Here is a 27,968-nt window from a genome sequence, read left to right on the forward strand (position 1 = left end):
GGAGGAGAATTTGGTCTCGGTCTCAGTTCTGGGCAATGGTGGTCTAGGTGCCACCTTCTCCACTTCTCCACTCCCCATCCGGGTTCTGCCTCCCGCCTAGCTCGTCTGTCTCTGAATGAGTAGGGGGTCTTGGTGACCACCGGCGCCCTCAAGTCAACTTTCCGGCCGCACAGACGGGGCAGGTTCCAGGTCTCGCTGTGCTGTGAGGTCTCCTGCGCTCCGTTGCACCAAACCGGTTGGGACTTGCCCAATCCAGGCCGGCCGTAGGCGGGGCTGCGCCCGGGGCGGGGAGGCTCGCGGGGCGTGTCCTCGCAGGCCCCGGGCTGAGCATTCTGAGCACTCCTAGCGAGCACTCCTACAGCCGCGGTCGGGGCTGATACTCCAAAAAGTGTGGTTGGTGAGTGCTCCAGGGAGCCAGGTCGTAGGGTGTGGGGATCAGCGTCCCGAGTGCCTCCAGCACCGATGTCTCTAGTCCTCACCGCTGGCCTCGGGGACGCCCAGGAGGCAGCGCCGGTAGGAAGCGCTGCAGGCTCCTTTCCGGAAGATCGACGCCGGGGCGGGAGAGTAGAAGCGGAGGGGGAAGGGAGAGGGCCTCTAGGCTTCTTGGACAGGCCTGGCGGTCCCTTTCATGAAGAAACCCAGAGAGTCAAAAACTGAGCACCCGATTCATTGTCCCTGGACACCGATTCCCTCCCCCTGAGACTGCAGATCCGCCCATTGGCATGGGGGTGGGAGTGGGGAGACGGGGAGGGGCTGTAGTGACTTCATTTCGGTGACGCGGGGATTCCTCGCCTAGCCGCCTTCAGTCCCTCGGTGAGGCGGGTGCCGAGTGCCATGGAGGGCACAGAAGTCCAGGGGCTGAGTGTAGGGCGGTTGTGTCCAGGCCCAAGAGCTATTTCTGGCTGATCGCGTCTCCCACGCCGGCCCTTTCTCAGGAAATTAACATTCAGTCTGCTGACTGTGCCTTAGGTTGCTGGGTGTGTTCAGAAGCAGCACCCCAGAGATTCTGAGCTTTTAGAGACTGCCCCCGGGGCATGTATTGTGGTCGGGCCTCTGTTTGTGCCATGCCCTTCCTTCAGTGAGATAGCGTGTATTTGGGTCCCATTTCCAAATGAAGGTCTGTAATTTCTCCCATCCCCACTGGTGGACAGTTGATCCCCCGCCCCCTCCAGTCTGCAGTCGATGCTGTTTGGTGGGGGAGGGACAGTGGTGGATGGGTCTGGAGGGTGGAGCACCTGGAGAAGGCATTTGGTTCCTCCATGATCAGACTGGCCAGCAATATCCTCTGCCCCACCCTGGTCCAGAAGAAAATAGTAGGCCTGACTGTTATGCCTGCTTCCAGATCCGGTGGCGCTGGAACTCCTTCTGACCACTGCTTCAGCCGCCAGAAGAGGAGCGGCAGGATCCCACCTGCCACGTGAAGGGCAGACCACAGACTTTTGACCTGTACCAGTTGTTCTTTCTGACTTACACAGGTGAGTGCTGAGTGCCTTGGGCAGGTGGCAGGGGGAAAGGCCTGCATAGTGGCATAGTGCCTGTCTAGAAACCTGGCCTGGGGTGTTTGTTCAGCTGAGGTCTGTCTGTACTGCATATGGTCCCCAGGGCAGACACCGTTATGTCTAGGGCAGGATGTGCCTAGGGGACCTTTTGGGAAATGGCACATCCACTTCTATGGAACTGAGGGCCCCCTCCTACTGTCTGGAGGGGAGCTGACTGTGCAGGCTCCACCTACCGGCACCTCTATTGTCCCTACCCTGGCTGAGAGTAGAGAGGTTGTTCCTTGAGCCCTCACGGTCTACCTGAGGTCGGTCTGCACTCTGCTTCTCTTCATCTGGGGTATTAGTGCTAAGCAACCAGCCTGATGTGGGGCTCCGGGAATGCTGTGGGGGTGGCAGTCTACAGGAATGCATCCTGTCCCGTCGTGTGTCCTGTAACCCCCCCCCCCGTCTTCCCCCCCCCCCCATTGCCAGCAGGACCGAGTCACCAGATTTTTGAGGGTCTTCCATGACAATTCATTATGGGTGTCTGGCTGTGAGGAGGAGTGTTAGACCTGACCAGTTGTCCAGGAAGTGACTCATACGTTTCCTGGGAAGGCTCCTCAAGGCAGATTGCCGGCTGAGCTCCCAACTCTGGAAGTATCTGGGGGATGGCTGCATCCCCTCCTGTCTCATTGGTTTGGAGTTTTCTCTTCCTAATTGGAGGCCTGGTGCTTCCGGCCATCTGACCTCCACATTTCTGCAGGCCCAGCATGGGTGAATTCAACGAGAAGAAGGCGACATGCGGCACGGTCTGCCTCAAGTATCTGCTGTTCACCTACAACTGCTGCTTCTGGGTGAGATGCACTGTATTCTCCCTGCATCCCTGTTCTTCCTCCTCCTGGAGTCTTGGCCTAGGGGCTTGGTCCCAGCTGCCAGACCCAGGCCAAATGTGACCCATACACATTTCCTACAGCTGGCCGGCCTGGCTGTCATGGCAGTGGGCGTTTGGACACTGGCCCTCAAGAGCGACTACATTAGTCTGCTGGCTTCAAACACCTACCTAGCCACAGCCTACATCTTAGTGGTGGCCGGTGTTGTTGTCATGGTGACTGGAGTCCTGGGCTGCTGTGCCACTTTCAAGGAGCGACGGAACCTGTTACGCTTGGTCAGCAGGGCCTGGTGGCACATGGTGGGAGTGGTGGGACTGGGGATGTCTGGCGTGGGTTTCGCAGGGGCCCATGGTACTGGTTCTAGGACTTGGTTCTGGTTAAGTATGTTACTGCAGGCTGTCCCCGTTGAACTCACTGGGGCATCCCCTAGCTGGACCAGCTGAGGGCATACACCAGGTCCAGAGAAGTATCAGAATCCAGGTGGCCCCAGCCTGGAGCTAATTGGATTCCTCCTGCTTGGTCTCTTGGGTTGGGACTTGCTTTGTGGTGCTCTGGCACTATGGAACCCCAATTTACTGGGTCCCTGCTTCCTAGTACTTCATCCTGCTCCTCATCATCTTCCTGCTGGAGATCATTGCTGGCATCCTGGCCTATGTCTATTATCAGCAGGTAAGGGCCCGCACTGGCCATAGGGTATATCCAAAACAGGTGTGCACATGGGCAGGCGGGTCCCAAGGCTGACTTAGCACTTATGGGGAGGCAGGTGGGCATAGGATGTAGAGGATCACTCATTCCAGGCTGGCCTTGCGCTTGCCCGCCTGGTGACTCCTCTAGTTCTGTCAGTCCAGCTGGGGGCAGGGGTAGGTCCTGACTTCAGCTTTGATCTTACCCACAGTTGAACACAGAGCTCAAGGAGAATCTGAAGGACACCATGATCAAGAAATACCAACAGCCAGGCCACGAGGGTGTGACCAATGCTGTAGACAAGCTGCAGCAGGAGGTGGGTCTCCCCCATAACTCTCCAGTTTCCTAGCATGGTGCCATGTTCTGGCAGGATGCAGGGCTCAGCCACATGTCCCTTGCAGTTCCACTGTTGTGGTAGCAACAATTCTGAAGACTGGCAAAACAGTGAGTGGAGCCACTCTGGGAAGGCGGAAGGCCGTGCAGTTCCTGATAGCTGCTGTAAGACTATGGTACTCAAATGTGGTATGCGGGACCACGCCTCCAACATCTATAAAGTAGAGGTAGGTGGGCGCTCAGCAAGAGGCTAGACTGACGTGGGTGGCTGGTCTGGCTACATCTTAGGGTAGCCTGGCCCAAAGGGCTGTATGTGGGAGCCAGCAAGGTCCACTATTGCTCTCTCCCCCGCTAGGGTGGCTGTATCAGTAAGCTGGAGACCTTTATCCAGGAGCATCTGCGCGTCATCGGGGCTGTGGGCATCGGCATTGCCTGTGTGCAGGTGAGGAAACACAGGGGTGAAGAGGTGGGAACGCTGGGGGGGCTGGTGGTCCGCAGCCCTGTTCACACCAGCCTGGCCCTCTGCAGGTCTTCGGCATGCTCTTCACCTGCTGCTTGTACAGAAGCCTCAAGCTGGAGCACTACTGACCACGGTGCCAGGCAGGCTGCCAGCCTCGCACTATGAAGCTGGAACACTACTGACCACGGTGCCAGGCAGGCTGCCAGCCTCGCACTATGTCCTACCCCACTACGAAGTACTACTGAGTTAGACTGCTGACCGCCAGAGAGGTAGCTGTCCTCATGCCATCACTGTGGCCCCTGGTGACCCCACCTCAGGGGTGGCTTCAAGTGCCTTTCACTGCATATCAAAGTCCCAAGGCTTGAGGCCGTGTACTTGCCCCAGTGTAAGAGGGGCAGGTATGCCAGTGTTGGGCTAGGCCTCGCTGGTAGAATAGGTTTTAGATTATTTGACAAAAGTGCCTCTTGCCCACAGGCTACTTTCCTGTGGGTAGCTGAGATTTACAGTAAATTTGGGGAGAACTTGGGTATACCACCTGCATGGTGGGTAGAAGCGGATGGGAAGGGGCCTTTCTGGGTGAGCTAGGTACCTTTCATCTGCTTACCCTAAACCAATGGGGCAAGTTGAAGGGAACTCCATCCAACCCCACTGTATATGCTCTGTCCTCTCCACCCAGGCCTCTCTTGCTCCTAACAGCTTGGCCCTGGCTTTTCCCCACTTCTGAGAACATCATGCAAATGCCCCATGTTCCTGAACACTGTCTCCTTTTGGAACATCTCTGCACGGGGCATGGTTGTTTTTCATCCACTGCTGTATCCCACATGCCCACACATGCTCCTGCTATGTAACAGGTGCTCAATAAAATGTATAACAGTCGAGTCAGCTTGCTGACGGGACGAGACAAGGATGGGGAAGCCCAGTGGCAGAGCGGTTTGCTAGCTGGAGACACCAGCTCACTGTGGCCTGGATTGAGCCAGGTAAAGGACTGCCCATACGTAACAGCATGGGAATGTACTCTAAGAGCCGATTCCTGTGCTGTTCTGTGCCAGCCAGAGAAGCAGGGTCCTAGCGGACCTCTGGAGTCCAACCCAAGGCAAAACTTTTCTCCTCTTTAAAAATTAGTGTGTATGTGCGTGTATGCCCCACCCACCTAATCCCAGCGCTCAAGAGAGTTGCTGTGAGTTTCAGACCAGCCAAGGCTACATAGTGAGACCCTACCTCAAACAAACAAAACCCAAAACAACAAAATTTCAGAGGGATCAATGTGCTAAAAAGAACCCTGGGACATTTAATGCAACTACCTAGGTGCCAGAGCCTTGGACAGCCTCTGGGAAGTTTCTTAGGGCTGGGTATTTTTCCACTTCTGTGGGGATTGGGTTAAAGGGCAAGACACGCCTAGCTGCTGGGTCTGGGAAGATTTTGGGAACAAGATCCTCAGACATGAGTAGCAGATGGGCTCACAGCTAATGTTCTTTTAGATCCAGGAAACTTGGTTTTTTGGATTCTAGAAGACAGGACATAAGTCTGTGGCCTTGGGAGTACTTAGAAGTTGGAAATGGCTCAAATTAACAGTACTGGCTACCCTTCTAGAATATCCGGGTTTGGTAGTGCGATTAGTGTGGCACATGCCTTTAATCTCAACACTGAGGAGGCAGAGGCAGCCTGGTTTACATACTGAGTTCCAGGACAGTCAGGGCTACACAGAAACACTGTCTCAAATACCAAAAACAAAAAAAGAATTTAGAGCAGCTCATAGGTCTAACTTGAGGCCTCTGTGGGTACACAAGTGGTACAAAGACAAACAGACAAAACACCAAATAAAAAGAATCCCCATAGCACGGTGGTAGAGCATATGGGCAGGCCTCTAAGCACTCACCATTCCAAAGGCATATCATCCCAGGCATGGGCCCTGCCTTGTGGATGGTGTGGCCATATCTCCCTGCCCACCTGAACACTGGAAGGAAAAGGAGAGGCTCTAGAGGCTACCTAGAGGATCAAAAGGTCAAGGCCTAGTCTTTGTTTTGACATCCAGGTAGTGGTCTGGGACCAGAGAAACAAGCAAAGGATTCCCCACAAGACTGGACTCCCAAGTCAGGAGAGGGGAAGGAGACCAGTCCAGGTAACCTCAAAGATAGCACAGACATGATGTTGACAGTCTTACAAGTTAGACAGACCTGCTGGTGGGTCTGCAAAGATCTTTATTGACCCCTTCCTTCAAGGGTGAGGGGACCGGGCCACGGCCAGGCACCTCAGTTTGAATTCAGCATCACAGCTGCCCACAGCCAGGAGAGGAGGAGGGTGAGCTCAGGCAGTCACTTCTCTAGCGGAGCGTAGTTTAGCAGTTTTTCAATCAGGTCCACGTGTGCTAGCAGCATGCGGCGGCAGCAGTAGCGCTTCAGGCCCAGAGCGTCCAGGGCATCCCTGTAAGGAGAGAGGAATGAGGCTGGATGTGGTTCCTACAGCCAGTATAGGTCTGCGGCCACCTCCAACTTGCCTCTGTGCACTACTGTGGACAGGGGTTACCAGACACATCTACATAAATGGGGACCGAACCCTGACAGCAGACCATAGGGAGAGGGCCTAGGCATTTCTGAAATAAGCACCTGGATGCTTAGGGGAGGCTGGTGAGTCCCTTTGCTTACATAAAAGTACACTTGATTCCCCAGGTTACACCTATCCCATATATATGCCCACAGGCCTTCTGCCCATACTTGCTTAAGTTTCATTTTATGTGTCATGGGTGTTTTGCCATGTATGCCTGGTGCCTGTCGAAGCCCAAAGGAGTTATAGACATTTGTGAGCCACCACGAGGATTCTAGGAATTGAATTTGGGTCCTCAAGAACAGCTAGTGCTCTTAACAGTGGAGCCATCTCTCTAGCCCCCTACTTCTGCTTCTGGCTCTTTTATCCAGGGCTGGGGTAGCTTTATGGGCTTCTAAAATTATTTGGGGGAATCTTAGGAGGCTAATACCCCCTTGTCATGGAGCTGAATTCCAGGCCCCATGGGTGGACGCTGAGCGAACAATGTGATTGGCTGTTGTCTCCCTCCTTGGCCTGTACCCCACATCCAGGAGAGTTCGCAAACCAGCTAGGTTCAATTTCTCTGGCACCCAGTCAGCTTGAGAAGTTCCTGCCCAGGTAAAGAGGGTCTCAGCTACTCACCCACAATCCTCATTATAGCTGCCCATTCAGCCCCACTGACTTATGGCTTGTGAGAGGGAACCCCTTGGTGTTGCCGTGGTGGCCAGAGGTTTGACTACTACGGGGAACAGTCATGGTAGTGACTGCAGGGGGAAGGGACAGCATGAGCAGATGCCCACAAGGCTGGAATACCAGAGTTTGTCTTGCATTAAAAAAAAATTATTATTATTATTTTGGTTTATCGAGACAAGGTTTCTCTGTGTTAACAGCCCTGGCTGTCCCAGAATTCACTCTGTAGACCAGGCTGACCTCGAACTCCGAGATCTGCCTGCCTCTGCCTCCCGGGTGCTGGGATTAAAGGCGTGTGCCACCACCGTCTTTGTCCTGCATTTTAAAGGGTCCACGGGGTTCTAACTAGTAGAAGCAGGCCTGAAAGCAGACAGGTCGGGGAGTAGGTGGACAGGGAAGAGGCCGGAGTGCTCTGTTGTGGATAAAGAGGTGCCTGTCACCCATGGGAAGGATGCTCAGAAGTTTCCAGGACAGCAGTTTGAATCCACCTTCCCAACTTCAGAGAGGCTGGGCGTGGTAGCTCACGCCTTTAATCCCAGCACTCGGGAGGCAGAGGCAGGCGGATCTCTGGGAGTTCGAGGCCAGCCTGGTCTACAAGAGCTAGTTCCGGGACAGGCAGCAAAGCTACAGAGAAACCCTGTCTTGAAAAACCAAAAAAAAAAAACCAAAAAAAAAAACCAACCAAACAACCAAAAAAAAAACCAAAACCAAAACAAAAAGTGTTCCAGGCCAGTCAGGGCTACACAGTGAGACCCTGCCTCGAGAAAACTAAAGGGAGACTCATTCTTCTGGGAATACATCACAGGACTGGGCTGGAGGATAACCAGGGTTTAAAATTCCCAACGCAGAGTTCCCTACTCTCGCTGCCGCAGACCCTCCTCCTCACCCGATCTCTCAATCCCTGGCTTGCTTCTGCAGACTGGATTCCAGTCAATTCTCTACCCCAAAGTTTCATCTATCCCTGGCCCAGGATATCTTAGTCTTATCTCCGGGTCCGCCGCAGAACTCTTACCCCGACCTCCCCCGCAGGCCCGCCGCCTCACCCCTCGGTGTACTCGGCCTGCAGCAGACCCAGGTAGGCTTCCCATTTGTTGCCGACGATCTTCCCGCAGGTGAAACAGCGCACCGGAATGATCATGGCGGCGTCTGGCGCGCAGGCTGCCGGCAGCGGTATTTCAAGGCCCGCCCAGGCGCGTCCACAGCACGGGGCCCAGTTCGCCCGAGCTCCGCCCCGCGCGATCCTGAGCCCCGCCCCGCATCTTCCCGAACCCTGCCGCGGCCCCGCCCCCGCTCCCGCGACGTCCCTGCGGCGGCAGCGTTCTCTACTCGCGCCCACCCCGGGCTCCTAGAGCCTGTGTGCCCGCGGCAGCATCCCGGGAGCCCCCTCCCGCCGTGGTGGTACATCCCGGCACTACGGTGTCCGAGCGAGGCCGAAAGGACTGCGGCCCCGGCGGTTCGCGTTTCTCGTGTCTGCTTGACTGACAGCAGCTTCGCGGAGCGGCGGCGCGCGCAGGTACGGCGGGTCCGCGGGCTGGGGTCCCGTCGGCCTGATCGCACCCAGACTCGAGTTAAGAAATGGCAACAAGTGGTGGTGGCGCAGCTAGGACGCGGACTGCCGAGAGTGCACGGCCAAGGCGGTCTTCCCGCCTCCTGGCCCGGACTCTGAGGGGTCTCGGTCTGGAGCCCTTACCCGAGGTGCTCAGCCAGAGTCCGAGCCGTGGAGCTTGGGGCGTCCCCTCCCTTCCGCCGCTACAGAACCGTCAGCCGTACGGCGCCCCGGGTCCCTACGGTGTCCTCCAGCGCTGAGCAGTCCACTTCTTCCCTGAGAAGGGAATAGAAAAGGCTTTTCCCGCGGAGAGGATCAGGGTGGTGGTCCGGGAAAGCGTCGTGTAGGAGGCACCCTATGAGCAGGCTTTCTAACTTCTTTCTCCCGGGGAAACTTGGCTCGGACGCGGAGGTTGCCTGGGGGACCGCTAGGGGCCACAGGTCTGCCTCACCTGGAGTTGACCTAAGTAAGGACTTAAGGGAATGGACGAGTGCTGGTGTCTTGGGGACTGTATCACCCTGACCGCAGCGCATTCTTGTTGTGCCGGGGGCTGCCCTTGGAAGGACGAGGCAGCACGCAGTGAGAAGCTGGAAAGGTCCGTGGAGCTTGGGAAGTTTGGGGTCTCGTTAGAGTGACACCTCTAGTTCCCCTGAGGGAACAAAAGCTGTGCTCTCCTTCATTGCAGGGGAGGACAAGAAGGGTCTCCTGGGTCTTGAGTGTGGCTGGTCAGAGCCACTGCCCAACTTGGTGGCTATGCCTCCACTGCCACCCTGGACAGTCCCTCTAGCAACGTTTGACATCCCCCATGAAGCCACGTGCAGAGCCACGAGCTAGGCGACTTCCCGGTCCGGTCCAGTCCCCTCCCCCAACATCCTGCCCTGGCCAGAGGGGCAGTGGGGGCCTGTGAGTCACGGGGATCAGGCTCAGGATCAGAACTGAAGACTGCCCGCGGCCAGAGGTGAGGGTGGCAGGGGAGTGGGTTAGGAGATGGTCTGTAGGGTGGGCCCTAAGGATGGGGTGGAGGCCAAAGACTTCTTGAAGGAGGGGCCCAGTTCGGTTCTGCCCCTGGAAGACTTGTTTACTTAGGGAGAGTTGGAGAGGGAAGCCTGTGCCAAGCTGACATTCCTAGAATTCCTCGTGTGTGTGTGTGTGTGTGTGTGTGTGTGTGTGTGTGTGTAAAGCCCACTAGCTTCCAGTGCCTGTTGTGGGTGGTGGCATCCTCTCCTTCCCTAGTTCCCGCTCCAGCTCCCTGGATTCCCAGAAATGACCCAGGCTAGAGAACTCCAGGCTGTTGCTTTATCTGCCCAGCCTTTTGCTTATTACCCCGGGGGGGGGGGAGGGCAGTAAGGGGTGGAGGGTGCTGTGGGTCGCTCTCTCCAGAGCCCTGGCCAGGATCCCAGGCTCAGCTTCTACCGCTACCTTTTCCTGAGCGTTGTGGAGTTCCCATCTGATACTGTGCTGGGAGACAGATGGGGGTCACTTGTACCTGCCAGCTGGGCTAGCGTTCACCAATACAAACCACCTGACTGGTCTTTGGACTGGCAGTAGCTGCATGAGAATGGGTGCCTGCGTCTGTAGGGGGAGAGGGCAGGCACATCGAGCGAGATGTGCTTGCTCACCCGCAGTTTCTAACCCATCTGCCACAGTTCCTGCCAGAGGAGGGGTCACTTCAGGGCAGGGGACAAGGAGGAAACCCATGATTGAAGTTTTGGCTGCCCAGCCCCTCCCACCCTGGGTGTTGCTCTGCAAAAGGCCAGCCAAAAGAGGGTGCTCAGCCAAAAGAGGGTGCCGTACTGTGTGGTCTGAAGCACGGGGCTGGCTTCCAGCTGCCTTTACTGCCTGGACCTAGATCACAACCTCAGTTTCTCCATTTGTGAAGTTCTGGTGGGACCAGAAGCACGCACGGGGAGGGTCTCAGTTCCTCCACTTAAGGCTGACCATGAACTGGGGGAAGTGGGCAGAAGGGACTTCTCCCCAGGAACTAGTATCTTCTGGCTTGCTCTTGTCCGTCACCCTTAGGGTATGGTATGGTGTGTGAGCACACACCCTCTTCTACCTCACTCCCAGGCCGTAGCTGCGGCACACACACTAAATGTCTCCTCTACTTGCTGTCTAAATAGCTCTCGGAGCCTGTGGCTTGAAACTGAAGTGACCAACCTAAGATTCTTTTGGGCTGTTGAGGCTGGGGTACTTGGGACCCACACCTGAGCTGTCTCAATGCTTGGTGGTCCCTAGCATTTGGGGGCAGGTATGCTTTGTCGCATCATAAGCATCCTCTGGTTCTCAATTAGGTCCCTTCTATTTCCACTGCCACAGGAGCTCTAACAGAGAAATACCTGAGGGGGTAGGGCAGAAAGTTCAGGAACGGTGCTGTTTGTGGTGGCCAGAGAGCCCAGGGAGGAAGACTGGACCCTTTTGCTGGCTGCACCAGAGAGATCTGCACCCCCAGCCCTGGCTCTGCCCCTGAAGAGGTGGGAGGCTCGGGATGTCCAGGAGCTCTTGTTAGACTGTGTGTGGCCCTCAGTCCTTGCTTCTTGGTGGGAGTTGTCAGCCTGTTGGACCAGGAATTCATGGTGCTCCTGCCCAGGGTGGGGGTCTAGGGCAGGCACGGAGGCCCTGCAGGGGCTGAAGCCACAGCAGGAAGGCAGACACCACAGCCTGTTTGGATTGGCACAACTCTCCCTGCCTCCTCAAAGAAGCTGTAGAGCCTCTCAGCCTAGGGCAGGGAAGGGAGTGGGGGGTGGAGGGGGTGGGCACAACGCTCTGCTCTCCCTCCTGAGCTAGCTGGGCTTGGAGTGGTTGGTTACTCGGGGTCCTAAACAAGCTGCTGAACCACTTCATGCCTCTACCCTCCTGAGAGGTCAAAGGTGGTTTGCTTTGATTGTTGGCAACTACTGGCCCCAGGCAGCCATGGTCAAACTTTGTCCAGAATTTGGGCAGGTCTCTTTCTGAGTGGGAACCTGGTCTGGTTATGTGGGTGTCCGTGGTTTCCTTGGCCTATCCCCCAGGCTTCCCATCTGCACCCACTGTGACTGAGGATGGCCTTAGCTGGGAGCCTTGCTGGCAGGTGGCCCCTATGTCCAGATCACTGTGGTTGGGCATTGGGCCAGGGTGTTGAGGAAGGCACGCCCTCCTGATTCAGATGGGGTGGCCTTGCTTTGGCCCTTCTGCTGTTATTGATCAGCTTGCACACCACGCCCTGGGAATTTTGTACTTGGCAGCAGAAATGGACCTCATGTGACTGTCCTGAAGTCTGCTAGACTTCATGAACCCTGCTCATGTGGGTTTTATAGACAGGGCCTTCTAAACAGGAGAGTGGCACATGGTTCAGAGGACAGTGTGCAAACGCTGGGCTCAGTGCAGAAACCAAAATGGCTCTCCTTTGTCCCAAGAACCTTTGGCACCTCTTGGGGAGCCCTTCTTTTCCCCTTCCAGTTTCGGCTGTGCTAGTTACTTTCTTCTCTCTCTTCCTCTTTCTTCTCTTTTTGTTTCTCGAGACAGGGTTTCTCTATGTAGCCCTGGTTGTCCTGGAACTCATTCTGTAGACTATGCTGGCCTCAAACTCACAGAGGTCCGCCTGCCTCTGCCTCCCGAGTGCTGGGAGAGAGAGACCAAGGAGGAATGACGCTTACTGACTTGCTCTTCATGGCTCACTTAGCTTGCTGTTTTCTTTGTTTTTTGTTGTTTTGTTTTTCGAAACAGTTTCTCTGTGTAACAGCCCCAGAACTTGCTCTGTAGACCAGGCTGGCCTCAAACTCACAGTTTGCTTTCTTATACACCCCAGAACCATGGGCTTAGGGTAACACCACCCACAAGGCGACTGGCTCCTTTCACCTTCATTGTTAATCAAGAAAATGCCCTGCAGAAGATTTTATGTATATAGGTGTGTGCCTGCATGTATACCTGTATACCACGTGAGTGCCCGGTGCCCACAGGGGCCAGAAGAGGGCATCAGATCCCCTGGAATTGGAGTTATAGAGGATTGTAAGCTGCTATGAGGGTGTTTGGAATCGAACCTAGGTTCTCAAGAGCTAGTGTTTTGTTTTGTTTGAGACAGGGTTTCTCTGTGTAACTAACAGCACTGGCTGTCCTGGAACTAGCTCTTTTTTTTTTAATTGATATTTATTGAGCTCTACATTTTTCTCTGCTCCCCTCCCTGCCTCTCCCCTCCCCGCTTCAATCCTCCCCCAAGGTCCCCATGCTCCCAATTTACTCAGGAGATCTTGTCTTTTTCTACTTTTTACTTCCCATGTAGATTAGATCTCTGTAAGTCTCTCTTAGTGTCCTCATTGTTGTCTAAGTTCTCTGGGATTGTGGTTTGTAGGGTGGCTTTCTTTGCTTTATGTTTAAAAACCACCTATGGGTAAGTACATGTGATAATTGTCTTTCTATGTCTGGGTTACCTCACTCAAAATAATGTTTTCTAGCTCCATCCATTTTCATGCAAAATTCAAAATGTCGTTATTTTTTTCTGCTGTGTGGTACTCCATTGTGTAAATGTATCTCCCCCCCCCCCCCAGACAGGGTTTCTTTATAGCTTAGGAGCCTGTCCTGGATCTAGCTCTTGTAGACCAGGCTGGTCTCGAATTCACAGAGATCCGCCTGCCTCTGCCTCCTGAGTGCTGGGATTAAAGGCGTGTGCCACCACCGCCCAGCTGTACCATATTTTCCTTATCCATTCTTTGGTCAAGGGGCATTTAGGTTGTTTCCACGTTCTGGCTATGACAAACAAAGCTGCTATGAACATAGTTGAGCGCGTGTCCTTGTGGCACAATTGAGCATCCTTTGGATATATACCCAAAAGTGGTATTACTGGGTCTTGAGGAAGGTTGTTTCCTAATTTTCTGAGAAATCGCCACACTGACATCCAAAGTTGTACCAGCTTACAGTCCCACCGGCAATGCAGAAGTGTTTTCTTTACCCCACTACCTCTCCAGCATAAGTTGTCATTAGTGTTTTTAATTTTGGCCATTCTTTCAGGTGGAAGATGGAATCTCAGAGTTGTTTTGATTTGCATTTCTCTGATGACTAAGGATGTTGAACATTTCCTTAAGTGTAGCCATTTTAGATTCCTCTGTTGAGAGTTCTCTGTTTAGGTCTGTACTCCATTTCTATATTGGATTATGTGATCTTTTGGTGTCCAATTTCTTGAATTCTTTGTATATTTTGGAGATCAGATTTCTGTCTGATGTGGGGTTAGTGAAGATCTTTTCCCATTCTGTAGGCTGTCATTTTGTCTTGTTGACCGTGTCCTTTGCTTTACAGAAGCTTTTCAGTTTCGGGAGGTCCCATTTATTAATTGTTTCTCTGTGTCTGTGCTGCTGGGGTTAAATTTAGGAAGTGGTTCCCTGTGCCAATGTGTTCAAGTGTACTTCCCACTTTCTCTTCTATAAGGTTCAGTGTGGCTGGGTTTATGTTGAGGTCTTTGATCCATTTGGACTTGAGTTTTGTGCATGGTGATAGATATGGGTCTATTTTCATTCTTCTACATGTTGATATCCAGTTATGCCAGCACCACTTGTTAAATGTGTTTTCTTTTTTCCATTTGACAGTTTTTGCTTCTTTATCAAAGATCAGGTATTCGAAGATGTGTGGATTGATATCTGGGTCTTCTATTCAGTTCCATTGGTCCTGTCTGTTCTTATGCCAATACCAGGCTGTTTTCAGTACTGTAGCTCTGTAGTAGAGTTTGAAGTCAGGGATTGTCATGCCTCCAGAAGTTCTTTTATTGTACAGGATTGTTTTGGCTATTCTGTTTTTATTTTTATTTTTTGCTTTTCCATATGAAGTTGAGTACCGTTCTTTAGAGGTCTTTGAGGAATTTTGCTGGGATTTTGATGGGCATTGCGTTGAATCTTTCTGGAACTAGATCTTGTAGACCAGGCTGGCCTCAAACTCACAGAGATTCTCCAGCCTCTGCCTCCCAAGTGTTGGGATTAAAAGCGCGTGCCACCACCGCCCAGCTTTTTTAGTTTTGAAATAAGTAAGTTCTCTCTAGATATCCCTAGCTGTCCTGGAGCTTGCTGTGTAGACCAGATTCGCCTTGAATTTACCAAGATCCCCCTGCCTCTGCTTCCTGAGTGTTGGGATTAAAGGAATGAGCCACCATACCCAGTTTAAAGGCCAGTCTGATGGAGGCATTTTCTCCGTGGAGGTTCCCTCTTCTCAGGTAACTTTAGCTGGTGTCAAGTTGACAAAAAACTAATCAGCACAGCTACCCCTGGGGAAGAGAACTGGGGTCGAGGACGGCCGCACTTGGATTCTCTTGCATATATCCCTCAGGCTGCAATTCTGCCTCCTGCTCTCCTCGCGGCCCTAGCTGATGCTCCCATGGTGTGCCATGGGGAATTGCAACGCCAGCCCCAGATCCAGGGGATAAAGATGGCCAAGTAGACAGTCAGCTTATAAATTTATAGACTGCTGGGAGCTCAGCTGTGTTTCTGACCCAGGGCTTCAGGCTCTCCTTCAGAGGAGTGGTCTGGTCGCTGATCCCATTTGGGTGATGTCAGGATGGATGATGGTTTGGTCAGAGGTGGGGGTATAGCTTTTTCTGGTCAGTTTTGGATCTTTCCTGGCCCCTGTGGCTCCACCACTCTCCACTGGTGTCTAGATATTTGTGTGTGTGTGTGTGTGTGTGTGTGTGTATGGCCTCCTGCATGTATTATATAGGCACCCCCCCAACCCCGACTGGTGTGTATCTGACTGAATCAAGCCAAGGGAAGAGGGCCAGGGGCCACGGGGTTTTTAGGAGACACCAGCTGCCTCCTGCTCTCTAGGCAGAGCCTGCAGGCTGTGTGTGGTCTTTGGTGGTCTGTGGGTGAGGTCCCACCCAGCTCTGTCCCTTTCCTGGAGTTCAGACATCAAAGATAACTTAAGAGGAATTGAAAGGTAGAGGGCTGAGGTTAACCCCAGGTTGAGCAGGCACTTCCAGGCACACATCCGGCATTCTGGGGCTCCCCTGGACTCACACATCCCAAGAACTGGGATCCTGAGCATGCAGCCTTGCGGGCTGGGGTTGCAGTTCCCCATTGTGACCTCTCAGGGGCAGCAGTAGGCTGGTGCAGAGAGCCTAAGTTCTGGGCTGGGAGCTGCAGACCTCACTTAGGCACCTGAGGTTTCCACTAAGACGCAGCCCCTTTAAGAGCTGCCCATGGACATCCTTTGTTTTTCTCTTTTCCTACTTCTTCCCGTTCCCTCTTCTGTTCCCTCACTCAGAGACCTTCAGCAAAAAGGTTTCCTTGTTCTGCTTTCCCTCCTGTCCTCTGCGCTGCAGATGAGATGGGGAACCTTGCCCCCATGTTTAGTACCTGGCCCACACTTTGGGGCTCTTGTAATCTGCATCTTTTGGTTGGGTTGGAGCTCAGAGATTGGAGGATGGGACCCAGCAAGGGGCCATCATCTCTCCATCTTTCTTTGATGGGCTAGTGTGTATCTGGGCACACCTGCAAGGGACATTGGTGCCAGTTACCATGTGCTTGTCTGCCTGGGATGGTGTTAATTAGTCATGGGCTGATTCTCCCTGAGCTGGCCAGACTGAGACGCCAGGTCCCTGGTTATGCAGTTATAGAACGGCACCAGTGGGACTCTCAGAATGGCACATGGTTCCAATGGAATCTGGCTTTGCTCCTACTACCCCCCTAGGAGAATGGGCTGGACCAGAGGCTGAGCTGATTCAGTGAGCACTCTGGGCCAGCAGGGGGCCCTCTGGGGTTCCTTGGCGTCTCTCCTCTGCTACTTTGGTTCTTGAATTCTCTTTTTAAGTTAGGAAATCTCATGGACACCGCACCCTCCCAGGCACCACGGGCTCCCTAAGGCTCTTGAAAGCTAGAGCCGTCCAATTGCCACCAACAGCAATTGGGTCACCCCTTGATTTGCTCGGGGCTTTGCAAATCCTTCTTATGGTTGGAGAACTGCTGCAGAATGGGCGGCGGGCCTATTGGGGGTGGTCTGGGGTGTAGGTTCGGGGCCGAGAACTGCTGCGATCTCATTCCCGGCCCAGCCTCCTCAAACGCTCCCCCTGTCCTTCAGCTGCATCTTCCTCGGAGACCCCGGGAGGGTGACAAGGAGGGGGGAGCTCGGGGTCGCTGCGATTGGCCGGTGGGGCGGGGTCCTCGAGGGGCGGGGCCGCGCTGGATTGGCCGGGTGCGCTAGGGGCGCAGCGGGCCGGCCCGCAGGTGTCTGGCCGAGGGGTGGGAGCCAAGCTGCGCGCCCGCTGCTACCGCTACCGCGGACCCGGGAGGGGTGGGAGCCCGCCGGTGTGGTGCGGATGGGGTGTCCGGGGACAGCGGGCGCGGATCGCTGACAACGGCCGCAGCCAGTGAGCCTGGCGGCGGGGGCCCAGGCTCCCCAGCGCGATGCGCCGTTCCAGCACTGATGAGTCCACATACCGGCGCAGCCCTTCTCCGGAGAGCAAGGAGCCGGGCTTCGCGCGCAGCGGCCCCTTTAGGCGCTGCAGCAGCTTGTACGGGCGCGCGGGCACCGGGGACGCCGGGGATGCGGGCGGCGGCTTCTTTGGCCTGCACACGAACCCCGGCCCCAAGGCGGCCCAGGCGCGCTATACGACTCCCAAGGGCAACAAGTATGTGGTCTTCTACCTAGACCTCTCCTTCATCTTCCTTCTAGAGCTGAAGCGCTGCAGCATGGCGCGCGGCTGCCTCCAGGGCGTCAAGTACCTCATGTTCGCCTTCAACCTACTCTTCTGGGTGAGTGAGGGGGTCTGAAGGACCGGGGTTTGCTGCTTTACAGTAAGTGGCTGCCAGAAGCCCTCTCCTCTCTTCTCTGCTGTGGAGACAGGGTGTGTGCGCACGTGCTCACAGGACCGGTTGGTACCCAGCCTTGCCTCTCCTGGACTCCAGGCGTAGAACAGATCACCGTTTCTGTGCCACTGAGCCATGGGTGCCTTCCTCAGCCTCCTCCCTGTCTTTCCTCTTTAGCCTACGTCCTTCCCTCGCCCCTTTCACACACTGCCCCTCTGGGAGATTGACCCACCAGGTCCTGGTCCCCAACTGGTACCCCTGGATCCAGAATTTCAAGGGTATGTGTACTGCCCGACCGATTAGGGTCTAGGAACGTATCACAGACACTGGCCACGTACTCTTCACGGACATGGGTGGCATCTGGCTCCCTGCCATATCAGCAGAGACTCCAACTTTTGCTGGGGTATGCTGAGGTTGCTCAGACACTGGGTAACGTTCAGTTGGGGCTTGCATTATGGTAGAGCAGGAGATGGCCCCCTCCAGTCTGGATAGAGGACAGTTTGCACACCCTCACTCCCTACTCCACAGTAAGTGTCACATCTGATTACCACCTGGTGTTGGGGCTTGGCTGAGCCTGGAGCCTGAGCGGAGGATGCTGGATTTGATTAGAGGTGACCCTTTAATACCTGGGCATAGCCTGGCGCTTCACTTACTAGCTAGGAAGCTTGGAGAATGGTACCCAAGGTCATTCCATACTCTACCTTGGTTCCTGAGCCAACTTTCTGAGAGTGGGTGTGACTGAGGTTGAGGGGTGTGGTTGGGAGCAAGGGAGTGTGGGAGTGGGAGGATAAGGGGCATCACTGGGATCTCCACTTGCTGCTCATTTGCATGCAGTCCAGTTCAAGTCAAACGTGCAGAAACCTAGGTCCACCTTCCTGACCTCCCTTTTCTTATGGAGCTGGGATTTGCTGGGACTCTGGGCTGCCTATGGGCAATAGTCCAGGGAGGTTGCTGCCCCACCTATCCCATCTTCCCCCAGCCCCATCAAGAGGTCTCTGCCAGAGGCTCCTAAGGGACGGGCCAGGTCTGGAAGTACGCACGTAGCAGGTGGGTATAAGCAGTAGGTATGGGCTGAAGCTGTAAGCAGCCTGTGTAAGGGCAATGCTTCTGTTTGAGGGACTTCAGTGGGCACCAGGGTATCTCTGACACTATGACAATGGGGAGGGGGTGACTGTAGGCAACAGTATGACAGGTAGACAAGGCTCAAGAACTGCAGATGACAAAGTGACAAGTGGATGGGTGTAGCACTGTGACCAGACCTGACAGCTGTAGGTCACTATGATGGCAGTAGGCAGCGGAGGTGCAGAAGGAGGGTTAGGAAACAAGAGTGTGGGGCTGGGTAGCAGTGGGGTAGTGTTGGTTTGGGGAGGCCGAGGCTGCTACTGAGCAGGCACATTCCACTGACCAGTGGATAACATCCTCTCCCAGAGAAATAAACGATCAGAACCCTTCCCGGCACAATTCCTGTGCTGAGAAACCCAGTTCCCTCCTCTTACCCACATGTACCTTCAGCCTTGCAGACAGGCATGCGTGCCTCAGCACCATCATGGCTTTTCCCTCCAGCTTGCTTCCCAGTGAGGGGTTAGAAGGTGCTGTGAACAGCATGGCTTTGCCTAGACGTACCTGTGCTGGGCTTGGCAGAGTCCATCTGGGCTAGCAAGTGTGAGAGTCCGTCCATCTGGCCTGGTCAGTATGATGTCAGTCCACATTGTCCCTGGTATCTGTGAACTCAATCCCCTTCCTGCTGGTAACAGGCTGTGGGTGGGAGCCCCTGATGACTCTTGCAAGAGAGGCTTTGACTCCCACTTGCCACCTAAAATGTATGACCCAGCAGACAGGACCCCAGCCTCTGCTATGTGTCCTGCCTCAGTTTCTCCAACAGGGTTAAACAGGCAACTAGGGTTGCACTGACCCCTAGACCTGTGTGGGGACCTGAGACGCCCATTCCCTCCTTCAGCAGATAGGCTCTCGCTGGCCAGTGATGCTCAACTCTACTGAGCACTTGGCTAACCTGCTTTTGAGATGCACACAGGGCAAGGACTAGCTGGTTGGGGGTTGGGGGTGCCTCGGGGAAGTGGGCTAAGTACACGGCCCTTGAACACAGTTGAGTGGGTAGGTGGTGTTGGGTGCTGGCCACTGGCGGTAAGGGAGTGGGGCTGAGCAGCCCCTGGGACCCCCGTCTCAAGCCTCCAAGGCTGCACTGTCAGCTGGGCCTCTGCCAGCGAAGCTCTTCCTATAATGGAAGTTGAGGTCCCCGGGGATCAAAGGGAGTCAGTGAAGCCTGGTTCTTCCTGTCTGCCCTCCCCTCCCCTGCCCTGGGCTCAGGGACCCATCCACCTTCCTGGGCAGCTACTGTGGTGTAAGGGCTAGTCTGAATGGGGCTGAGCTCCTCAGCAAGGCCAGGGCGTATCCATGGCTCTTCTGTATCCAGGTGCCAGAGACGCTGCTGGCCAGGCCTTGGCCGTGTGGTTGGCTCCTCCCATACATGCATTGACCAGTTGGATGTCCTTCCTGTAGGGCTTCCAGGCAGGTGACCCTCCCCAGTCCTTAGTTTAGCACAAGGTACAGCTGTCCCCTGCATGGTATGGTCAGTGTCTGTTTGGGCAGACAAGATGGAGGTTAGAGTCATGCCTGCTACCCACACACTCTGTGACCCGAGAAGATCCTGTATTTGTTTGCTTTTTTAGGACAGGGTTTCTCTGTGAACAGCCCTAGCTGTCCTGGAACTTGCTCTGTAGACCAGGTTGGCCTCGCATTCACTGAGACCCACCTGCCTCTGCCTCCCGAGTGCTGGGATTAAAGGCGTGCGCCACCACCGCCTGGTGAAAATCCTGTATTCTTGGCATTTCAGATTCTCCATCTTGATCATGCAAAGTGACCCAAAGGTGTGTGGATCAGGGTCCCCCAGCTCCCACCCAGGTGGCCTGTAATGACCTGAGCTGGAGGAGGCATAGGAGTCAAGCTCCACTTTCCTTTCCTTAAGGGAGGGTACTGGAGCCCCACCCTGGCCCTGCTCTGCCTGGGCTGTCACCATTACAGCCTCAGTACCTGTCTTATGCAGTCCCCAAGGAAAGTCCTGCCAGGCACAGGGATCTGCCCCCACTGGCATCAAGTTGCAGGGCACATGCCTTGCTAGGCCCTTGGTCATCTATTGCCATGATGAGCTGAGGTGGTATCTGATGAACAGTTGTCCTGGTGTTGGCCGCTGGCACTTTTAGTCTGGTGGGTGAGAGGACCAGGACTGGGGGACCTCTCTGCTTCCTGTAACAGCCTGTATTTGTGATGTGTGGGTGGCAGGGAACTGCCCATACAAAAAGTCACAGACTAGTCTGTGCTTTGGTATGTTGGTGGCTCCAGCAATGTCCTGAGTTGGAAGAAACAAAGTTATGTTTTTAAAGTATTTTGAGACAGTCTGTCTCACTTAGTCCAATCTTTCCTTACTTATGATGACACTGAACTCCTGACCTTGCTGCTTCTACCTTTAAAGTGCCAGGAATACTGGCGTGTGCTACTACACATGGTTTATGTGGTGCTGGGTATCTAACCCGGTGCACACTTGGCACTCTGCTAACTCAGGTACATCCCCAGGCGTGCATTCAATTTTAAGTGCACAAACTCACTCCACTGGGATAACTAACGTCCTAGCCAAGATGGAGAAGGTTCCTGCCAGCCTGCAGGAGAGGGGATTTTGGACATAGCCTTGGTTTATACAGGGGGCCCAGCCCTTCCACCTCCACCAAAGATGTGGCTAGCTGCCCGGCCATCTGCCACATTGAGTTATATGGCTGGAGGGGTGGTGGGCAGAGACTTGTTAGCACTCTCCTCTCTGGATCTGGACAGGCACATTTGGTGGGCACCCAGTGCCATGTGGCACTCAGCCTGAAGCTCATCCGAGGGGCTGGAGGCTAAGGTAACTGCTGTGCACAGGTTTGGGTGGTACCTGGGTAACAGCTCATTACACCTCTCGGACTGCCACAGGCATCATAGAGTGCCTAGCAGGTGGCTGAGATACGCTGTGCTTGGGGCCAGGCACGCTGCATGAAGATGAGCCAGGTTAGGATGCAGGACCATGGTGGCAGGAGGTCCTGCCCCTGGGTGTTGTTCCCAGCTACTATCCCTTCAGGACCCTGGCTTCTCTAGATTGCTGTGGGGATTGAGCTTTGCCTCCCACCAGGGCTCCTCTATAGTCTGGCGGTACAGCTGCAGAGGAGTGAGCCAGCAATAGGAGGTGGTCTGCCTTAGAAGTGGGGCTCAGGAAACTGGGGGAACATTGTGGATTCAGAGTAGGGGTTTTAGCTCCATCCCCAGTTTTGATTCAGGAGAGACCTTGCTCCAGGCCCCCAGGGCTCAGCCCTAATCCTGCTTTTCTTATCTTCTGAGAGTCTCACAGGTCCTTTTTCTTTTGATCTTTGAAGCTGTAATTTTCCTGCCAAAATGTTTTACAATCTGCGTGCACTAAAACATTTTTAAATTACAGGTACAGTACTCTTAGCACACACACGTTTTCATTAGTGCACCCTTGCATGTGGCATTGGCTCGGGCTGTGAAAGGGGTGGCCCATGAAATGGTGGTGGCTCTGCGTGTGCTGCTCATATGTGACAATGCATGTGACATCTCTGGGTGGCAGTGAGGGGCATCTGGGTTGCTGTTTGTCTTTTTCTCAGCGAGGGTGACAGGCTATGTAGCAGTTAATGGAGATTTTTTCCTGCTGTCTCTGGGTGGAGGGAAGCATGTCTCTTCTGGGTGTGGGGTTCGGGGTTCTTGCCATTCCACTCTTGGAGATTGCCCCATCCTGGCCTCCTGGAATGGGGCATCTCCCCCACCCCCAGTGGTGCTAGCTGCTTTGCACAGCGGTGTCCTTCCTATGCCCTTCTCGGTCCCGTGGGGCAGGGGCACTCCAACAGCTCACTTTCCTGCTGACACGAGCCGTCTGCTGTCTTTGGAAGGCAGAGGCGGATGGTGCAGACAGCTTGGGTCTTAATGACACTTGTGTTTTACCAGCATCTCCCCTCCCCCCTGCTCAAGGACCTGCCATCATGAGTGCTCAGCCTCATGAAGGGTCGTGGCTCCTCTGGGGCAGTGTTATGCTTGAGGTCAGCCCTATGGGTTGGTGTCTCTTGAGGCCTCTTACTACTTTTGACTTGCAGCTCTTCTAGGGCAGGTACAATGTAGAGTGAGCAAGGGGTGTCCTGCTCTTACAACTTTATAGCTTTGGTAATTCTGATCCAGTCCAAGGCAACAGGTAGGGTATTAACTTCTGCTTAGCAGTGTGGGGCCCTGGAGGTCTTTCCATAACCTGTGAGACACACTACTGGGTCCTGGAAGACCTCATGATGCTTGGGACCTTCTGAAGGTCATGGGACAAACCCATGGAGACAGGAGAGACCTTGTTTGCTATGGCCCTGGAGAAGCCTTCCAGATCTCGCAGCTTTGTGTGTTTGTAGAATGATATTGTGCCTTGTGGTTGGGTGATTGATTTGGTGACCATCACATGGCAAGATCTCCATTAGGGACACTTCTCACATGTTGAATGGGGATGCCTGGCCCATCCAGCTGCTTTACTTGATCAACACTGTAGACAACACCACCTCTCAACCACTGGCAGTCCTGCAGAGGTCCCAACCGTAAAGGAGGCATCTCTGTAGACTGGCTTGCCAGAGCTCCCTTGTGGCTGTGAGATGTCACCCAAGGCATATGTACCCCACCTCCCCCAAGGCAGGTTTCCTGATCCTTCTGGATGCAGAGCTTCCCATATGGCCAGCTTTCCCAGGTCCCTTTGCTTCCTGCTGACTCCATAGTAGTGTCTCCAGGAGCTACCTGGAACTGAGAACCTTGGGTCAGAGCCCACATCATGGGCTCCTGTGCCATGCCCTGTCCAGTTCTTTGTTGGGCTGCGAGGCCTTTTCCCAGAGCCCGTCAGCTGGCGGTCCATTCCTAGCCTCCAGGAATACATCTTCTCTCCAAATGACACAGAGTCCAAGGCCTCAGGTGTGGTGGAGCTGTAGCTCCCCTACCACCATGGCAGCCCCATATGCTGAGAGACTAGATGTCCCTGTCACCATGCCATGATGAGCCCTCTGTAGAGTCAGCCACCATATGCCTTTCTTCCCTGCTTTCTCTTATTTGGATTTTTATAAAAATGAGTGACAAGAGTCCGGTGGGTGGAATGCACCTTTAATCCCGGCACTTGGGAGGCAGAAGCAAGTGGATCTCTGAGTTCCAGGAAGCTAGGATTGCACAGAGAAATCCTGTGTCAAAATAAAAATGAAAAAAGTGATGAAGCTCCGGGAGGCTCGGAGAGGGGTGGATGACTGGGCAGTAGCGGGTGCTCTGGTGAGGCCTTCTGGTTGGTACAGAGAGCTACTGCAGTTGGATTATGAGCGGGAAGTGTGCCGAGCCAGGGTTATGAGTAGCCCAGGGCAAGGGGGCCACATGGCTGAGTGGGCCGCTCAACTGCCATGGCCTCTATAGGGTGTAGGGAAGGAAGGTTGCAGAATCAGAGGGCCCAAGGAGATTCAGTCCCTTCTGGCCAGGCACTGGGTCGGTGGATGCGTCGTGCAGGGAATCTGAAGGCACAGTCTCACTGGGGCTGTATGAGGAGGTGTACTCTGTCACAGGCCACTGTCACTGCGGGGAAGGGAAGGGACTTGAGGCGTGGTGCCGTGCCACAGGAATTAAGATGTTTCCAGTGGTTCCCAGGCTGGCAATGTTGGCCTGAGCTTGTGGGTGGAGCCCTGCCAGTCACCTCACCCTTTTTCTCTCTCTTTTTCTGTATTGCCGCGGTCCTAGCTGGGTGGCTGTGGTGTCCTGGGCGTTGGCATCTGGTTGGCTGCCACACAGGGAAACTTTGCCACCCTATCATCCTCATTCCCATCCTTGTCGGCTGCCAATCTGCTCATCGTCACTGGTACCTTCGTCATGGCCATCGGCTTCGTGGGCTGCATTGGGGCCCTCAAGGAGAACAAGTGCCTACTGCTCACTGTGAGTGTGTTGGGCCCCTTTGTGGCTCTCGGTGCCATCAGCTTCACTTCAGGGGCCTGTCCAGCACCAGAGGGGTTGCTCAAGAGAATACATTATAGCTGGGGTCGGGGGCTGAGGCTGGACAATCATGAGGTCCAGGCTAGTCTGGAGTCCAGAGTAAGACCCTGACTTAAATAAAGTTTAAAGGGGGGGGGGGACACACACTAGTCTAGAAGAATGCTTGCATGATACGCATGAGGTTCTAGGTTTGAGTCCCAGTACCACACATAGAAAAAAGCATATCACAGCTTGGAGGGACAAGGCATAGACCCAAGAACTTAGGCGTGCCTACATGTGGCCTTAACCGGACTGTTCTGAGACTCATCCTTGTGGTGACCCCAACTTGCCCCTGGCCCTATCCTCTGGAAATCTCACAGCACCATTTGGCCTTGGCAATATATTTATGGCAAGGAAGCTATTTCCTCCTCCACAGTTTATAAAGTTAATCACAGGTAATTAGGAAAGGGCTCCTAGAGGCTCTTACAATTAATGTTCCCGACAGGCCTCGAGCAGCAGGACAGTGTACTGAAGCTCCATGTCAAGAGGCTTTGAATGGTTCCTTTCCTCTACCTGGGGAGGGTTTTGCTCAGGGCCTCCATCTCTTGTAGAGACAATCTATTCCCTCTCCCGCCCCTAAGGGGGGTACTGCAGAATGTTTACAGGCCGCTAATAGGTGATGCTTGGGATCTCTTTTATTTTCATTTTTTGGTTGAGACAGGGTTTCTCTGTGTTACAGCCTTAGCTGTCCTGAAATTAGCTCCTGTAGACCAGGCTGGGTTCTAACTCACAGAGATCCACCTGCTTCTGCCTCCTGAGTGCTGAGATTAAAGGTGTGCGCCACCACTGGGAATGGAGCCCAGCAGTAGAGTACTTGCCTAACATATCCTGGGAAGGGGAGTGTGTAGAGGGAGACCCAAACAGGTGTCAGGCCAGGAGCCCGGGAAACAGGGACATATACCCACATGGGGATGTTTAGATCATGCATAGGGCTCTCCAGGAGCAGGATGTGACTAAGGACATCCTCTCTACAGTTCTTTGTGCTGCTGCTGCTGGTGTTCCTGCTGGAAGCCATCATTGCTGTGCTCTTCTTTGCCTACAGTGACAAGGTATGTTGCTGGGAATGGACAGTACACGGGGTGCTGGGAAAGTCAGTGTAGACACAGTACCCAGGGATCTGTCTGTGGCTCTGGTTGTATGGGTGGCACAACAACACTCTTAACTCCTCTTGTGAGTGCAGGCTGCTAAGTGTACACTGTCCCAGCCACCCCAACCTGCAACTGCAGCTTACGTGTGCCATGTGTTGTTTCCCTTACCTATCTGTCTGTTTAATGGGTTTACTGAAAATCTGGGATCTTGAGTTATAGCTAGCACTATGTTCCAAGCTCTTGTGTCCCTGACTTTCTGTAAAGGACTGCAGGAAGCTCCATGTACAGGCTGGGAGTTGCCTTCTTCAGTGCCCTAGCTCCTTTACTGGGACCTAGGAATGATGCCCATCCCCTCAGCGGTAGAGCAGACACGCCTGATTGTACTAGCAAGTAGACTGTAGTCCTCCCTTAGCCAACAAGAGGAAGCCTACAGAGATGAGAGGACAAAGGCCTGCACCAGGGTCCTTGCAGTTCTGGGAGGACAAGAACCTGGGTGTGATCAGGTGGTAGGGTAGTGGGTAGTCCCAGGAAACAGGCAAGGGGTTCAGGTGGGAGGGGCATGTGGTATTACTGACGGATGGTGTCCGTCGTGGAGGGTATTCACTGATGGCCTGTTAACAGATCGACAGTTATGCCCAGCAAGACCTGAAGAAGGGCCTGCATCTGTATGGCACACAGGGCAATGTGGGCCTCACCAACGCCTGGAGCATCATCCAGACTGATGTGAGGCTTGGGCAGCCTTCTTGGTATGGCGGGACAGGCTAGCAGGGGTGGGTGTTGTGGCTGCCTCCCCACCAGTCCTTTGCTTTCCTCCTGCTCCTAGTTCCGTTGCTGTGGAGTCTCCAATTACACTGATTGGTTTGAGGTATACAACGCCACTCGTGTGCCTGACTCCTGCTGTCTGGAGTTCAGTGACAGCTGTGGGTTACACGCACCTGGTACCTGGTGGAAATCGGTAAGGGCTTTTCCCTCCTCTTTTGGGTGGCTGCAGAGGTGGGGTTTCCCCAGCTGATCCTGGCTCTCCTGCAGCCCTGTTATGAGACAGTGAAGGCCTGGCTCCAGGAGAACCTGCTAGCTGTGGGCATCTTTGGACTGTGCACGGCGCTGGTGCAGGTGAGCAGGGAAGGGCAGGGCCTGGGAATCTTGACCAGGGAGCACAGTGGCAGAGGATTTACCCTCAGGAGCCTGTGACCTGGGCAGGGAGGTAACAGTGCCTCAGAGGAAGTTCACTAGGGGAGCTGACCTTTAGTTTCTCAAGGACTAAGTGCTGCCCAGTGCTCCCTTCCTGTGCAGTCTGCTGTCACCTAGTGGGTCAACACAGCCAGGCAGCTATACTGGTTGGGAGTGACAGGACTTCTCAATGCAGAATGAGGGTGGCACTTGAGACCCTACTGCTTCCAGGCCCTGCTCTCCTGGGTTCACAGCCATCCATAGAAGTGCTGAGAGTTGGCAGTGTGATGCTCCAGGCTAAGTGGGACAGACTTACAGGGCAGCCAAAATTCATCTGGCAAACAGATACCAGTTGGTTCCAGCTAGAACAAGTGGTACAGTAAGGGAGATGGCCTGGCTCAGGCCAGGTTGGAGAGGAATGTGACCTAAAGTGCAAACCACAACTTACCCTGGGGATGAGTTGCAGGAGTGGGGTAATACCAGGCTACCCCAGGAAGCCCAGGCCCTTCTGCCTATGGGCAAAGGCCTGTGACCTCTTGTCTCCACAGATCCTGGGCCTCACCTTCGCCATGACCATGTACTGCCAGGTGGTAAAGGCGGACACCTACTGCGCATAGGTCTCACACCTCTGCTTCTCTGCCAAAGGACCCCACCCATGGGGAGATGTCCAAACCCGCTTCCCATGCAGGACTCGGTGCTCTGCTGAATGCAGGGGGAAGAGCTTGAGGCCAAAGCACCCAGGATCTACCCCTGCACCCAAGGGGGCCTCTGCTTGGGTGGCTGCAGTCACCCAAGTTGGTGCCAAGCATGGCACCTAGGGCTAAGAGCCCAGGGAACTTTGACTTTTTATGTCCATATATCTTCCAGTATTCGCACAGGATAGGGTCCCCAGCCTTGCATGGATGCCAGGTTGGGGGCAGGCCCAGTCTGCTCAAGGCCCACAATGGTCCTGGTGCTCCAGGCAGGGCCAGGTTCCATTGATTCACATTCCATGATGGTGGCGCAGGACCAGGTGCATCTTAATAAAGTATAAGCAGCCCCTGTGTCTAGCTGGACACACAAAAATTGTACAGCCACAGCCTCCAACTGAGGAAGTTCTTTCATTAGCCAAGGGTCAGCAGAGTTGGGAGCACTGCTGAGCCATTGCAGGTTGGGGGAAGAGATGGCCTCTGTCCATTCCTGTCTCTCCTGGGATGTCAGACACTCTGTATCTCTGTCCTAGGAACTCTGCCCTTGGATTGTGCAGACAGACTGCAAACAGCACCTCTAGGTGACA

The 27,968-nt window shown here is 54.3% G+C and overlaps 4 protein-coding genes across 8 annotated transcripts in view; 2 read left to right on the forward strand and 2 right to left on the reverse strand.

Annotated features, from left to right (window-relative positions):
- Nucleotides 1-251: 251 nt before the first annotated feature.
- On the forward strand, nucleotides 252-4,723 carry Cd151 (CD151 molecule (Raph blood group)). Of its 2 annotated transcripts, none has more exons than XM_050137669.1 (9): nucleotides 252-397; nucleotides 1,343-1,475; nucleotides 2,242-2,332; nucleotides 2,452-2,643; nucleotides 2,963-3,037; nucleotides 3,264-3,368; nucleotides 3,454-3,612; nucleotides 3,741-3,827; nucleotides 3,914-4,723. In XM_050137669.1, the coding sequence occupies exons 3-9, from the start codon at nucleotides 2,249-2,251 to the stop codon at nucleotides 3,971-3,973; spliced, it is 762 nt and encodes a 253-aa protein (XP_049993626.1). In that variant the 5' UTR covers nucleotides 252-397; nucleotides 1,343-1,475; nucleotides 2,242-2,248; the 3' UTR covers nucleotides 3,974-4,723. The 2 variants fall into 2 exon arrangements, with proteins under 2 accessions (XP_049993626.1, XP_049993627.1); XM_050137670.1 differs by lacking the exon at nucleotides 252-397 and adding an exon at nucleotides 836-1,117.
- Nucleotides 4,724-6,002: 1,279 nt separating this feature from the next.
- On the reverse strand, nucleotides 6,003-8,263 carry Polr2l (RNA polymerase II, I and III subunit L). The gene is made up of 2 exons (XM_050137671.1): nucleotides 8,099-8,263; nucleotides 6,003-6,266 (listed from the first exon to the last, which is right to left on the reverse strand). The coding sequence occupies exons 1-2, from the start codon at nucleotides 8,191-8,193 to the stop codon at nucleotides 6,158-6,160; spliced, it is 204 nt and encodes a 67-aa protein (XP_049993628.1). The 5' UTR covers nucleotides 8,194-8,263; the 3' UTR covers nucleotides 6,003-6,157.
- A 69-nt stretch (nucleotides 8,264-8,332) lies between these two features.
- Tspan4 (tetraspanin 4) lies at nucleotides 8,333-27,764 on the forward strand. Of its 4 annotated transcripts, none has more exons than XM_050137666.1 (8): nucleotides 8,420-8,568; nucleotides 17,224-17,303; nucleotides 24,147-24,338; nucleotides 25,409-25,483; nucleotides 26,144-26,245; nucleotides 26,346-26,477; nucleotides 26,552-26,635; nucleotides 27,241-27,764. In XM_050137666.1, exons 2-8 carry the CDS (start codon nucleotides 17,241-17,243, stop codon nucleotides 27,307-27,309), a joined length of 717 nt encoding a protein of 238 aa, XP_049993623.1. In that variant the 5' UTR covers nucleotides 8,420-8,568; nucleotides 17,224-17,240; the 3' UTR covers nucleotides 27,310-27,764. The 4 variants fall into 4 exon arrangements, with proteins under 4 accessions (XP_049993625.1, XP_049993623.1, XP_049993624.1 ...); XM_050137667.1 differs by lacking the exon at nucleotides 8,420-8,568 and adding an exon at nucleotides 9,287-9,559; XM_050137668.1 differs by lacking the exon at nucleotides 17,224-17,303 and having other exon boundaries at nucleotides 8,333-8,568.
- Chid1 (chitinase domain containing 1) overlaps nucleotides 18,354-27,968 on the reverse strand; it is a 50,446-nt gene continuing 40,831 nt past the window's right edge. The window contains exon 13 of the mRNA XM_050137664.1: nucleotides 18,354-23,984. Within this exon, the coding sequence (XP_049993621.1) occupies nucleotides 23,982-23,984 (3 nt within the window). The 3' untranslated portion in view covers nucleotides 18,354-23,981. The remainder of the gene's footprint in view (nucleotides 23,985-27,968) is intronic.

This window comes from Alexandromys fortis, unplaced genomic scaffold, assembly GCF_014885135.2.
Source record: "Alexandromys fortis isolate MF-2015 unplaced genomic scaffold, M_Fortis_MF-2015_v1.1 scaffold_3, whole genome shotgun sequence".
Classification (NCBI taxonomy): Eukaryota; Metazoa; Chordata; class Mammalia; order Rodentia; family Cricetidae; genus Alexandromys; species Alexandromys fortis.

Coding starts and splice junctions, on each gene's coding strand:
- Cd151 (XM_050137669.1), top strand. CDS start 2,249: ATGGGTGAATTCAACGAGAAGAAGGCGACATGCGGCACGGTCTGCCTC. Junction 2,333..2,451: donor CCTACAACTGCTGCTTCTGG/GTGAGATGCACT, acceptor CATTTCCTACAG/CTGGCCGGCCTGGCTGTCAT. Junction 3,038..3,263: donor CCTATGTCTATTATCAGCAG/GTAAGGGCCCGC, acceptor TCTTACCCACAG/TTGAACACAGAGCTCAAGGA.
- Polr2l (XM_050137671.1), bottom strand. CDS start 8,193: ATGATCATTCCGGTGCGCTGTTTCACCTGCGGGAAGATCGTCGGCAAC. Junction 6,267..8,098: donor CAGGCCGAGTACACCGAGGG/GTGAGGCGGCGG, acceptor CTCTCCTTACAG/GGATGCCCTGGACGCTCTGG.
- Tspan4 (XM_050137665.1), top strand. CDS start 16,956: ATGCGCCGTTCCAGCACTGATGAGTCCACATACCGGCGCAGCCCTTCT. Junction 26,478..26,551: donor CTGGTACCTGGTGGAAATCG/GTAAGGGCTTTT, acceptor GCTCTCCTGCAG/CCCTGTTATGAGACAGTGAA. Junction 26,636..27,240: donor TGTGCACGGCGCTGGTGCAG/GTGAGCAGGGAA, acceptor TTGTCTCCACAG/ATCCTGGGCCTCACCTTCGC.